Raw genomic sequence first — 14,247 nt, 5'->3', positions numbered from 1 at the left:
AGTCAGTCTGTCAGTCAGTCAGTCCTGAGCTGCTGCTCTTTGAGGAGAGGCGTCTCTGATTGGACATGCAAGAGGAAAGCGCTCTGCCTCAGCTCAAACTGTACAGCGTCTGTTCCAAGTCTCAAACAAGAGTAAATAATGTTTCAACTCAAAACATCAACAACATAAAGAACTTTTTTTTTTAAAGCGTCTGACTGAACGAGCGGTTTTGCGCAGAGTTGATGTGTAAGATAAGAACTTTAGATAAAGACACCGAGGACGTGGATGCTCCCCAGTGTCCACCTGCCATTTCATAAACACTTAATAACCACAGTGTTACATTGTCACCCGTAGTTACAGGACAAAAAGGAGACTTTTTTTTTTGCGCTACCAATTAACGAATGTATCAACAACTGCCACATTTATCGTAACTAACATTCATCATGGCTGCCAGGCGCGGCCGTTGCTAGGTTTCTTTTTTTCTTCCTATCCAGCAGGCCTGAAGCGGAACACAAAACGGGGCAGAACTGGAGCGGACGGTAGCGGTTCTGGACGGGACGGACCAAATTTAACCGCTAACCTTTGGGTGCAACTAGTGACGGCTGTCCCACTCACCGAATTGCCGTCTGGTTTTTCTTAAAAGGACACTGATCCTAGAACGGTCCGCGTCGAAGCCAGCGACATTTTTCCTCCTTCTCTGCTGTTGCTTCGGCGGGTTGCAAATCAGCTGTACGTGTACTACCGCCCGAAAGCGGTAATCCCTCTGCTCATTGGTCGGTTGACACGTCCATCACGCACCCTGCGGTTTGTGATTGGATGAGACCGCTGTCGGTAGAGCAGAGGGGGGCGGGATTTCCGTCTCAGCGTTCTCCAAGTACAATGGGATGAGAGCTTGTACTTGTGTGTTTGTTGGTTTGTCTTATTTTTCTAATTTCAGCTCATTTTCGGAGAAAACTTTGGCAAATTATAGTTTAAGTGTAAAAAAGTGAACATTTTTATTCACTTGTTTGAGATAATTTAATCAATTGTATAGGAGTCTGCAAGAAGCACTCTGCTTTACTCTGTTTATCTGGATGATTACTAATCAAAACCCTTATATCTGGAACTAAAATAAACCTTTTGGCTTTACTAATCAAATATTATTAGTATACATGCTTCTGTAATTATCTTCTTATCTTCTGGATGCCCTCAGGGGACTCAAAACAATCAATCTACATGTATTATTAAAGGTGCTCTGAGCAATGACATATGCCAGTAGTTATTAACATAATCATTATTCATTACTTGGAGAACTGATTAATCACATTAGTGAGCTTTGACATATGACATATGCCAACTAAATAATACATTTGAGCTTTCAGTGTGTATTACAGAAAGGTTTATGGTAACAGCAGTTATTAAAACCGAGAGATCACTGTATAGTTCAAATACCGTACGGAATCAAACAGACCACGACTTAGAAGACAGAATGATAGCTCTTTCCCAGCTACACTTCATCTTATGCATCTGTACTTACTAAATAGCGTATATATACTTTATAGACTTATAGTCCTAGGGTATTTTATCATATTATATACTAGAACATACTGCAGACAACAACTTGCTGCTTAGAATACAACATGTAAAATAATGAATGCAATCTTATCTCTGAATCAAGTAAAGTTATTACTGCTGACAGTATGGGAGATGGTCCATCAGATGGCGTCCTGTAGCTTGGATGCAATTATCTTCTGCCTAAATGTGGCCACTGTGCACCATCTAGTGGACGGCTTACATTATTACAAATCCGATCAGTAGAAAGCATCCTGTGCCAGTCTCACACGTGTTACAGTGTGCCACAGTTACCCTGACCCAGCTGTCACATTTCATCCTAATCAACAATGTCTTTAAAAATTGCATTGTTACTTGTTATTGATGCAAGACTCTCTCTAATTTGCACAGATGCAGTAATAATTACTAATGACAATGCTTGCAATGATTACTTGTCTGGAATGAAAGTTGGTTGCTTTCACTGCAGCCAGTGAATTGTGTGTTTGGACTGGAAAACATGCAACTTTTCACTTATCTCGTTTGAATTTATTTGGGTACAAATTAAAAAAAATGTACAAAATAAAGCATAGAAAGTGGATTGTTATGAAAACAATGTCATTAACAACAACATAAAAGAAAAGGCAACAGTTAAATAATTCTTTAAAAATACAGCCTAACTAATCTGGAAAAGCAACTTGTGGTACTATACATCTACACAAACAGACATGACATTTAACAGTCACATTTGGGTAGGAAAAGGCATAGACCTGGGGCGAGTGAGAATACAACATTGAATCCAGATGTGCACAACAATCAAGATATTTTTTTTTACTCAAATATTAGTGTCATTGAATTGAAACCTCACTACAAGAAAAAATGATGCTGAAACAATCTGAGAGTAGGCCATTTTCTCATTATACAGTTTTTACATTGTCATTAGTGTAACATCCTCTCGGCTTTTTTTTATCCTGTGTCTAATGTAACCAGTCTTTTCCCTTGATTCTCATTTAAATCATTACTGTGAGGTCCCATCAACAGCCCCCATTAGCTTGATGTTTCAGTTTCTGGCCTTCGTGACAAACACTGAAAATTACCAAACCGTATATACTCATAATGCACAAACATTAGTACAGTGTTGCATTCACAGTGAGCTCGTCATCTTCCTGACTTGACAATAACACATGATCCAGCACGACAGCAAGCTAACGTGGAAACACTTGACAGAACAGAACACGCACTGTACGTCTAGCAATCTTCGGCGTCTGTAGGTCTCAGAGCCTGTCGGCGCCGTCACTCAGTGTCCACAACAAAGCACAGAGGAGAACTGTGTGGAGGAACCCAGCTTTTCTGGTTAATCTCCGTCATACTGCCTCACAATTATGCCAAATGTCAGTCACTGAGGGGTTAACTGTTCGTATTAATGAGCGTATTAATGGATGCTCTTAGCTCTCCAGTTGGAGGAGACGGTTCCCCTCCAGGCTCAGCTGGTTTGGGGAGTTAGTGCTGGTGTCAAGGATAAATGTGGCTAACGGCTCAGTGTCTGCGTGTGCGCTGGCCCCCGGTGCCTGTGGTGGTGATGTAGAGGAGGGGCTGTGGCTGCCGCAGCTGGGGCCCCCGCTTCAGGTTATTCATTTGGGCTGTGGAGGCCTCTGCATTGGAGCCTGCAGAGAGACGGGGAAATGACAAAACAAAGGCTCAATCAAAAGACTGTTATAGAGGAACGTCACTTTTTCTTCACTGGCAGCGACAGAGGGCTCACCTGTTTGCTGGCTGTTGAGAGGTGCCCTGACTTTGGCGAGAGGAAGGACCCCTCTGTACTGGGGGCGGAGCATGGGAGCCTGGGGCTGATTGTTATTGTGGAGATGGGGGTCTGATGTGCTGTCCAGTGGACGGAACCTCTGAGCGGTGGTTGTCTTGGTTTGAGGCAGCTGCGAGTGAGAGGAGGAAGTAATTGTGACACCTAAACTTCTTGTGGGCTCAGTTCAGATGTGTGTTTCCCTTCAAAGTTTGGTTTGAGGACAAATATGCATTGACGTGTTTGTTGCATGACTATGATAATAATGAAAAAGACAAAAAAGAGGACTGCGATATGACTGCTATAATACTATGATACTCACTGCTTGACCAGTGACCTCGAAGGAGCGTGAGCGCCTCTTCTTGCGACGAGCCTCGAAGTCCACTTCGCGGGGCGTTTGGTTCTTGGTGGCGACCTGGCGGTTACGTGGGCGCGTCCAGGTCACTTGCAGGCCGGGCCCCTCACCTGTGCTGCTGGACAGGTTATCGTCCGAGGTGGCGTGTCTGAGCTCAGGGCTCGGCTGCCTGCCGCGCCGCATTGGCAAACCTCTAGGGGGAGCCTCACTCAAAGAGAGGCTGCTCTTTTGCTTCTTGGGGTCCAGGGGAGAGGGGGGAGGGGGTAACCGCAAGGCATCCACCTCAAGGGCTTTGGAGCGTCGACGGGCTGCTTTTACTACAATGTTCTGGACCCCTTTTAGGATCTGCTGCCGCTCTGTGGAGACGCAGGAGATGTTTGTTATTTTACTTTCTTCACTTTCTTTACCTACTTCTATCTACCTGCATGCACTAGATAAAAGGTTTATAGTCCATCAAAGGGCTACTTCAGAAAGAAAGAATTACTCTTTATGTTTTTTACAATTCGTTAGTGCTGAAATGTAACATTTTTCATAACTGTGAATTGTTTAAGTCCTTTATAAAGTAATAATGTCACATATTCTCAATATTAAGCAAGCTTTGCAGTTTGAAGACTCAACCTTAGACATTGCATTGTTTATGAAAATAACATTTTATAGACTGCGCAATTAGCCAATTGAGGGTCTAAGGATAGAAGGTATATAGTTTAGATTGTAAAGCCCTTTGGAGCAAATTTGTTTAAACTGACTTGACACATCAGGAAATAATCCTCATACTGTCCTAGATGAAAAATTTCAGACACCAAGATTTGCTAAAAAGTGTCCTGTTGAATGTGCTAACACCCGCCAAACGATTCTTTGACCCCAGCTGTCCCTCCACTAACCCATCCTTCATATATACTTGTTTGAACATCTTACCAGTCCGTGAAAGGGGGATGTCAGCGCCAGCCTCGCTGCTCTCGGGTGATGAGTCCAGGTGGCTGCTGACACTGTGGCTGAGATGGCTGTAGCTCAGAGAGCTCTCAGGAGCCAGTGGCTGCAGCTGCAAACATAACACATTGTGATCAGACATTCACTGCAGTCCTTTGCTTTCAGTTGAGGTCAGATTGAGGGCCATCTTAATTACTTCTGCCTTTCCAAAATTACATTTTTACTTTGAATAGGGCTTTTGGATTCTAGCACTCATAACTCTTCTTACATCATCTATGAGTCATACTACAGATGCATTTGCACAGAGAGAAGATTAGATGGAGGTAATATTATTTCAAGCCTGGAACAAAGATGTAATTCTATTGGTTAACAAAATTCAAAATAAAATAACAGAGAAAATTCCCTGAAAGCAAAAGTTGAGAGTGCATTCTTATTACAGCTTATGTTGGAGTTTCTTTTATGAAGCTGCGTGGGTTGAAAATGTTCTGCTAGAGTGATATATCTCTGTGAGTTGAATTCAAACAGGAACCTATAGTGCTTGAAGTGAAAAAAACTACATCTGACTAGACTGTATTAATTCACAGCATGAGCCACCTCTCAGAGATAGCTATTAAACTGGAATGAACCAATCAAATACTGCCTATTAGAATGGTCCTCACCTCTCTGTTGCCCTTCCCGTTAATGTGGATGGGAGGCGGCGTCATTACAGACGAGTGTTTCATCTGCCTGGCGTGGGGGCTGTTCTTAAAAACTCTGTTATTGTCCCTGACACGAAGAAAGAGAAGAAAAAGTGATACTCGCTTTTAATATTACTGCAAATGCAGCTGTTGTATAAATTCTAAAATGGAAAACATAACAAGATATCCTCTTACAGATCAGGCTCAGGAAGAATGGGGGGTAAAGTGTGTCTTCGGATTTTGGCTTGGCCTCGTCTGTTATCAGAGCACATGTTGCGCACGCTCTCCTGGTCTGAGTCCATGTCCTGCATGTTGTCTCGACCCTGACCGGGGAGAGTGATCTTAGGTAGAGAGCCCTCCTAGAAATGAGAGCAGAGCAGGAATTATTTCTACCAATATTCATCTAGGCCATCTTATAAATATTTTTTATAATTTAGTTTGTTCATTGAATTTTTCATGAAGAAGCTACCTTGATGGTGTGTCTGGTGGTCACCTTATCCAGGGCCATGGCTCTGTCCAATTTCCTCTCATCCAGCTCCCTCATGTACATTTCATACAGCTCCTGGAGGTGTGGAGGTACCAGCAGACTGTGGTCTGGAACACACAGACACATATTTAATTCAGTAAAACAGAAATTTAAAATAAAATATATTCAATTTACTATAATGTAAGACCAACAGAAGTGGAAATATTTCAAATCTGAGAAACTGAACCCATGAAATGTTTGGTATTTTTGCTTGGAAACTTTTGCAGATCTTTTGGGCGTTTGTGCTAACAGACTCACCATTAATGAACTGTCTCTGTTGCTGTATGATTTCGTCACACAGGTGTCTGTGCTGCTCGAAGCGCTGCACCACAAAGTTTTTCTGCCGGATGACGTTGTCCTTGAGCAGCGCATGTGACTGCATCTCCGCATTCTCGATCTCTAGCTCATGGACTTTGCAGAGGAGGCCCAGGACCTCGCGCTGCTCCTCTGAGCTCACCCGCCGGGGCAGCAGCTCCTCCAAGCGGCGGGCCCGATCCCGAAGCTCCAGAAATCTACGCTCGAGCAACGTCTTGAGGATGAGCGGGAAAAAGAACAGGTTTGTTTCTATATTCTGCAGAAACAAAGCTACAAGAACCATTTTCCTAATAGTTTTAAAAAGTAGATCAAGAATCCAACCTTCTGTTTGTGGATCTTTTTCTGTTCAGCCATGAGTGTAACCAGGTTTTCTCGGGCCATCGCCACCTGCTGGGTCTCTGAGCTGTCTGGAGGAGACTCCGGGGAGTCAGAGTCCTTCTCGCTTTCATCTTTATTGACACTTTCCTTCCTTCTTTCAGCCCGCCACTTCCTCCTTCGCCTACTCCGCTCCTGCTCCCAGCTAGGAGACAAAGAATTATACTAACATTACACTACACACTAGTGTACAGTAATAATTATATATCATCAGTTTTCTGCAGCGTTAAATAATCATTTGTTTTTGAATGATTGTTTGTCATGATGGTTAGGTCAATTTCACCAGTGAACTGAATATAACACAAAGTAACCCAAAGTGTGGTTGCTATGGTTACCTGCTTTTACTCTAATTTGACTACGTACCACTCTCAGACAAATTTTGAGAAAGTCAAGATATTAAACTAAAACACTGACTCTGCAATGGTTAGCAGGTGTTTGGAGGTGTCGATCTGGATCTCCATGTTGCTGTTTTCCAGTTCCATCAGGCTTCTCCTGATCTCCATCTGTTGGCGGAAGGCATCCAAGAGCTGCTCCCTCAACTGGTCCATCTCCGCCCGACTCTGCTGGCTGGAGTGAGCCTGGACCTCCGCTACAATTGGGGCGAGCAGAGAGGAGAGGAGAATAATGATGTGAATCATGAACAGGCAGTGTAGAATACCAATATCAGAAGACAGTTTCATTTGGCAGATGTTCTCCGTGTACCCTGGACGTGGCGGATGTCAGCCCGGTCTGAGTTGAGCTGGCGGGTCGCCTGATCCGCAATCTTCTTCTTGAGCCGCTGGATCTCGCAGCGCAGGTCTGAGATAATGTTGGTGTACTGAGCAATGTGGTATGACACATTTATCAGGTTCTTCTTTACCTGAAGCACACAGTGATTAGGAAAGACAAATAATTGTTATTTATTTAACTGCAATTAAGTATCATATTAATTTGTAGAGCTTTTATCCAAAGCTCTTGACAATTTGCCTCTCACCCATTTATACAGGACAGGAGGAGTTGAGGGTTGAACCGCAAACTCTGTAACTAGTGGATGACCTTCTCTACCTCCTGAGCCTCAGTGAATACTATTACTGTACCTGGTTCTGCTTTATTGGCAAGAAATGTCTTACAATCCCTAGGAATAAGCTGTAAAATGACACTTGTCCTGAGCTCACCCGTGTTCGAATGCTTTTGGCACGGTCCGCGTACGTCAGAGTGTTACGAGACTCCTCAAAAGCCATGGAGGCGGGGCTAATATGGGCTATCATGACTGTACGGCTGTTCCCGCCCAACGAGTCCTGTCAATTAGAAGACATCAGATGAAAAAATTAATACATGGATGATATCTAAATGACAAAGCACTGTTACGATATGATGGAGTTAGTCCGCTGTAAATTCTAAAATTGCTGTACCTTCAGTAGTCGAGTCAATTTGCTGTCTCGATAGTTGACATACTTGGTGCCATTTTTGTCACTCAGGGCGTTGATGCAGTTGCCCAAAGCCAGGAGGGAGCGGTTGATGTGGGCCCCCTCTTTCAACCGCTGACCCCTATTCTGAGTCTAAAAGAGACAGAGAGATAGCTGTCAGCATTTTTTTGGGCATCCCCTGCCTTTATTACCGAGTAAACAGCAAACACCTGATGGGAAATGAGGAGACAAGAGAGGTAGAGAATAACATGAGGTCCCCAGCTAGACTTAACATTGGCAACATTTGAACAGGAAATTGGGTTGTCTGTTCACTGTCAATCACGTCTGTTCAAATTACATCCTGTACAGTCCAAAAGAAGCAGTTTTTGAGTTTAAACATTGTAAATAAATCCTTAGAATGTTTTTTTAACTTTGATTGTTGCCTATTTAGTCATGAACATACTCACTTCTTGCCATCTCAACCGCTCTTCACTGTTTCTTAGCAGTAGAGTAGTTGTCATGTTTTCCTTTGACCAGGAGATGGCATTACCTCCTGCGTTTAGACTATTAATACTTGTCAGAAACAACTTTCACTAACCGCATGCACTCCTCTTTAGAGGTAGTGAAAATGTTCCCTGTGGCCTCTGGTGACAAACAACTCCCTGTTCTGCTCATTTACTAATGGAGGCCATATGTGATATTCATCAATAGTATGGCCATGAACCTCTCAAACCGTCTCCATGGCAAATAAGTGCTTTCACTCACTGATTGTTTGCATGTTGTTCTTGTGGTGTGCAAGGACGTGGCAGTGTTAATAGTGACAAGCCATTCATCTGACCAACAAAAGCAGACTTGAGAAACTGTGAACAACAAACTGAACAAATAGGTTTCAACATCCTCACTTAACTGCTTCAAAAGAGACGGTCGAAGTAATGATATAACCCCCTGAAAATGAATAAGCTCACATGGTGGAGCTCACAGGAAGGGACTCTTCCTGTCTGAATCCTGTCTTCTATACACATATATCGATAGCACTGGTGTGACACCACAGACAATATACACACCAGAGCAGCTAATTATATATACTCAATGAAAAATGTCCCCTAAGCGTTTTATACCATTATATATTATATTATTATTGCTGATGCATTAATGTGCAAGCAGCATTTCATTGGAGCTTATTTGAACTATTTTATATACTGTTGGGTTTTACTTGGTCATCATATTTCTTGTAAATGTGTAAACTGACTAGTAAATATTGCGGTTAAATAAATGTAGTGGAAGTATAAAGTGGCATAAAATGGAAATACTCCAGTAAAATGAAAATATTTTCCACTAAAATGTGATCCCATTTGGCAAAAGGCTGGTGTATTACTTTAATAAATTGCATCGTGGGGCTTAATGGAAGATATAAAGAGGCTTTTATTAAAGTCTCCAGAGGTTTATGGGAACCCTTAATCCTCTGGACTGTTGTAAAGATACTCTGCCAAGCATCCCCAGTGAGCAGACTGCAGTTGAGTCCGGACACACTCACAAAGCAGATCCTTGTAGTTTTGAGGCTATATATGTGTAATATGTCCATAGAGGTTTACAAAAAGCAGGGTATGTAACAGGCACATTAGCCAAGTCTTTAAACTTGTGTTTGGCCAAAAAGTAGCTGACAAAAGTGAATGCACCCGTTTAGGTACACAAACACCAACTAAACTGATCACCTGTACAACTACCAATTAAACATAATTTCAGGCATTTAAACACCTCCTCACTATATACACACACCTGTGCTGCGCGTTCAGACCCGGCGAGGTCAATCATGAAGAGGCGTGCAAAGCGGACCTCCTGCAAGACGTCTCGACACCGGCTCTGCTGCTTGACGGCCACCTGCAGCACAGCATGGGAGCGAGATGACGTCTGATTGGCGGCTGTTGGCTCCTGGGTGCGCTGTTTGTTGCCCCTCATCAGCAATTCCATGATCTGATAACACAGAGGTAGAGTTCTTTGTGATGGGTGGTCCAGTTGCGCTAGATGAAATCTGAATGTTTTGATTGGTAGCTTGTCTAACCTCCTGTGCGTTGATGGTGGACACCTCTGTGATGCCTGCAACCTGAATCACTCCTTTAGAGTCTTCCCTCAGGTCCAAGAAGCCTGAGGATGGGTTCAGCAGGTCACGGATCATCTCATTGTAGATCTTAAAATATACACATAGAATTAGTCATCAAGTGAATGCACCAACAATAAAAATTTATTAAGTAGTTATAGTACAAGTCAGATATACAGTATGAAAACTTATTATGTATCTGCTCGAAATCCTTAAGGTATGTTTTTCTGAGTTATAGACATGAATCAACTGGGAGGTTGTTTTTGTCCATTGCAAAGGCTCCATTCAGTCTTTCAGGCCTCCTACACAGACCGAAATCTGGTACAAAAACATCAAGTGGTATATTTTCAGCAACTTGTCATTTAGAAACCACAGCTTTCTGGGTGGCAAACTGTCATAAGCCGGTGTCAGTGCTCTTCTTTCACGAAAAGAAAATTCAGGTGACTTCTCTGGACTGACATTGATGGTGGAGCGAAAGCCCCTAAACCCACATAAAAGCTCAGTGAAGGAAGTGACATCCTGGAAAGTGACCACTGGATGACAAACCACTGCGAGGTCGGAGCCGTAAAGACAGTTTGTTTTTGTCAAGCAGACCCCAGCCACAAACTCTGAAAGGGGGATGCTTTTACTGACCCTGACAGCTGGATATTTGTCCTATTATTTTTTCCATCTGTACTCTTTCATTGCTGGTAAAGTTTGAACAAGACTAAGAGTCAACTGTCACGCTAGTGGCACTGTGACGCTGTACATAGGCACAGTGGTGCTTTGAGCTAAATGCTAATGTCAGCATGCCAACTTGTTAAAAAAACAATACTAGCAGATACAATGTTTAAACTGAAAGAAACATTTTACATTTATAATTAGTCCTAAACCAGGTACAAATGAGGCTGATGTTAGTAATTTTGCAGGCCTTTGTTAAATAAACCAAAGTACTGGATAAATAAAAATGTTTACCTGCTGGTGGCGCTAGTTGAAAAGTCAGTGGATCATAAAAGTTGAATGAACATAAAGTAAAGGGAGAGGGAGCACTGAGTGGTAAAGAATAACTGAAGGTGGCATTTTTTAAAATCAGTATATTTATTTGCATTTGCTGTATGTGTTTCTGTGCATGTGTTTTAGAGATTGCACGTGTGAAAGGGAGTGTAATTTGAACAAGAAAAGGAGCAGATGTGTGCACATCGCCCAGTCAGGCTGTAAAATGGCGTTTAACCTCTTTGTGGCGAGGCAGCAGTGGCAACAGATTGCTCCCTGGAAACAGCAAACACACACGTCACGCGCAGCCTTGTGTCAGGATTCTTCCTCAAGAGTTCAATACAGGCCAGACAACATCCAAACTTCATGATTGGCATTTTAATCGGAAAATGTTCACATCCACCCACCCAGAGTCCTACTAAAGAGCTAAGCTTCAATAACATTGTCAATCATTGAATATAATGATAGCTTTTGGCACCGAAAACACAAAATGTAATTTCAATGTCTGATCCAAACCCTCCTCTTCTATTTGTGCCCAACTGCTTACATTGTGCCATTTTCATTTTCAATTCCAGATTTAATGCTCTTTTCATATTTGCTCTTTTTATACAAGGTTATATTCATCATCTGCCTCTTTCTTTCTGCCTTTGTCCCTCTCTTTTCTCTCACTCTCATTTCCTTTCCTGACACCCTAAACATTTTTGAACAAATCTGACTCATTCTTCTTTATATTCATTATGCCATCTTTCGTAGAATGACTTTTGCGAGCAAAGCTATGATGGACAAATTGTTCACTTAAAATCATTAAAAATATCCTGAATGAGGCAGCCAATTTCCAAGGCTCATACAATATATTTCCTGTATTTCAAAAAGCAAGCAGCTGCTATGCACAAGGTGAAAAGTTTCAATAGATAGCTTGAAAAGGCTTTTAATAGGACTAATTTATGCAGAACTATGAGTACAGTATAAACTAAGAAATATCAACTAATTGATTAAAGTCAAGAAAAGCCAATAATTACCTCTTTAAAATGGGAATACGAAGTCACACCAGCAAGGCTCAGTTACTACTATCAGAGTCAAATGAACCAACTTCCATTGTATCCACAGCTATTAAGGGCTTTGTCATTAAACACACAGTCTGAGCAATACCTGCTTCTCAGTAATGAGGTTTGGAAGCACAGTCGGCAGGCTCACAGAGAAACCGCCATCGTCAGCCTACAGTCTTATCTGTGGTTCATCATCCAGTCACAAAATCCCTCACACAGGACCACAGATCACTCCACACCTAAAAGTACTGTGCACAATAAAAGCACTAATACACTTACAGTATGTAAAGTCACTGTGATGTTTACTTTGGTTCGTAAATCTTGTCCAAGCTATAGTGTTGCTGAAGTAACAGATAATGAGACATATAGAACAACAAATATCTTTGGAGTGATGGTCTGCTAGCATTATCACTGCTGTTCCCCATCTTCAAAAAGTTTCTAGTCATGCCACTTTGCTAAAAAAAAAAACAACCCACCAAGCTCACCTGACACAAAAAAGAAGTAATACTAACAGAGTCTGAGTGATTTAGTGCTTTGCATCGCCTCACGTTGTCTCACTTCAACTTGTCAATTGTTTGTGAAAAAGGTTTCACTTAAAATGGCATTCATTCTGTGTCAGAGAGAAATGAATCAGTAAATAGTCTGCTATTTGTACTCCGAAGAATACCATGGAGAGTCTGTCAAAAAAATAGGCCACCATTATATCTACTCAGAGCATACATTGAGAAAATGTTTGAGAGTTTTAAGTGGCATTGGCATCGACAACACAATAAATTGGTGAAATTACTGCTTCAGTTCGCTGTAAAGCCTTTCAGACAGGTCTTGTCACTAACTGTCTTGGCTGCTAGTGTAACATGGCAAAGCGCCTACATGGCCATCCATAAGGGTCAGTTAGAGAAAAACCACAAACATTAGACACTGGCTGGCTATCACCTTGTATTTCAAAAAGGGTTATTGTGAAAGATGGCAACTTTCTTTTTGAGATAGCAGCAGTGACCCTTTTAACAAGGCAAGGGAAGGCAAAGGCAAGTGTTTTATTGAAACACCTTTCAATAATCTTTCAAAAGGCAATTCAAAGTACTTTACGCAAGACAAAAAGGCATCAAAACCAGATATAACAGAAACACAAGGCACATAGAAACACACAGTGTTCACAATGTTAATTCCACATTGGTATATTATACCAATGTGGAATTAACATAGTTAACATTGTTCATCTGTGTCTACAGGGCTGTGGATGAAGATGCCAGCTTTGCTCATTTCAGATGTAAAACGAATGCCAGGCTAAAGTAAAAGGACACCAGCAGTATCTGCCTGCAATTGGCATTAGCTAACAACCTCAGATCTTATCAGTGGTAACAGATGACGGCAAAAGAAGACCTTCTAATTGTGATGTTGACAGAAACATGGAATGGATGGATACAATTGAAATGTTCAAAAATCTGTGTAACCAATCAAATAAATGGCTACAACATATGGAGCCCCACTTCAGGGTAATTAGGAAATGTGTCATAACTGTTGCATTAAGCAGATGTTTCTGTGAGCTCGTAATGAGAATAAACGCTGGAGAAAAGTTGTGGTAAATGAATTTCTAACCTCCAGATAGGACATGGAGACACTATACAGCATGTCATCACTGGTCTCTTCAATGGCATGGAACAGGTCGTTCAGCGTTCGAACGTAGATGCCTGGCTCCTTGTCTGTCCCCAGCATGGTGTATGTCTTCCCACAACCTGCAAATAGAAAATAAGAGTTAGCAAAAAAGAAATATTTATGGTCTGTTATGCTCAAATGATATCAGGCTGATTTAAGAGAGATACATGTATGCTGCCCTAAATTGAAGATGAAACACAGACAGCTTGTTAGATTCTTTATCCAGAGATGTGGAGATGTGGCTGACTTTCTTTAAAAAGATTGCTCTGTTTTTAGCTGGGACTTTTTTTTAAAGCCAACTGTTTGTCTTGAAAAGACAAAGAGGGTTTCCAGAAGCTCTGATAAACCCACTTTATTCTACCTGCTCAGCACTAAACCAAATAGGGTAGCAACTAAAGAGCCAGATTTCCCCTGAGGATTTTTGGAAACCAGTCCAGAGTTAAAAGAAAAGTGAATAATGGACTTCCAGGTGGCCAGAAACATGACTTCACACACTTCACACATGATAATCTCACTCTGTGTCTCATCGATGTGTAAATAAGCAGCTGTTTGCTGGGACAACAACTTTATAGGGTGATGCATTACATTAATGCACCCACGTTCTTTTGCACAGCTTT

General features: G+C 41.9%; 2 protein-coding genes across 3 annotated transcripts in view; both read right to left on the bottom strand.

Annotated features, from left to right (window-relative positions):
* Positions 1-715, bottom strand: part of si:ch73-127m5.2 (uncharacterized protein LOC561202 homolog) — a 4,594-nt gene extending 3,879 nt beyond the window's left edge. The window contains exon 1 of one of the 2 annotated variants that reach the window (XM_035672208.1): positions 595-715. The gene's annotated coding sequence lies outside the window, so the exon portion shown is untranslated. Of the gene's footprint in view, positions 1-415; positions 568-594 lie in introns of those variants that run through there. The other variant, XM_035672217.1, reaches the window with a different exon arrangement.
* A 1,354-nt stretch (positions 716-2,069) lies between these two features.
* The window catches only part of kif19 (kinesin family member 19), a 33,236-nt gene continuing 21,058 nt past the window's right edge, over positions 2,070-14,247 (bottom strand). The window contains exons 5-20 of the mRNA XM_035660381.1: positions 13,574-13,710; positions 9,924-10,049; positions 9,641-9,835; positions 7,871-8,017; positions 7,634-7,756; positions 7,182-7,338; positions 6,894-7,068; positions 6,426-6,624; positions 6,048-6,318; positions 5,733-5,857; positions 5,459-5,622; positions 5,246-5,351; positions 4,575-4,698; positions 3,627-4,015; positions 3,269-3,437; positions 2,070-3,170 (exon numbers count right to left, since the gene is read on the bottom strand). Coding sequence (XP_035516274.1) covers positions 3,043-3,170; positions 3,269-3,437; positions 3,627-4,015; positions 4,575-4,698; positions 5,246-5,351; positions 5,459-5,622; positions 5,733-5,857; positions 6,048-6,318; positions 6,426-6,624; positions 6,894-7,068; positions 7,182-7,338; positions 7,634-7,756; positions 7,871-8,017; positions 9,641-9,835; positions 9,924-10,049; positions 13,574-13,710 — 2,735 coding nt within the window. The 3' untranslated portion in view covers positions 2,070-3,042. The remainder of the gene's footprint in view (positions 3,171-3,268; positions 3,438-3,626; positions 4,016-4,574; positions 4,699-5,245; positions 5,352-5,458; positions 5,623-5,732; positions 5,858-6,047; positions 6,319-6,425; positions 6,625-6,893; positions 7,069-7,181; positions 7,339-7,633; positions 7,757-7,870; positions 8,018-9,640; positions 9,836-9,923; positions 10,050-13,573; positions 13,711-14,247) is intronic.

Source organism: Morone saxatilis, unplaced genomic scaffold, assembly GCF_004916995.1.
Source record: "Morone saxatilis isolate NCDOM2014 unplaced genomic scaffold, NCSU_SB_2.0 Contig1, whole genome shotgun sequence".
NCBI lineage: Eukaryota > Metazoa > Chordata > Actinopteri > Moronidae > Morone > Morone saxatilis.
This window is presented reverse-complemented; position numbering and strand designations above follow the sequence as displayed.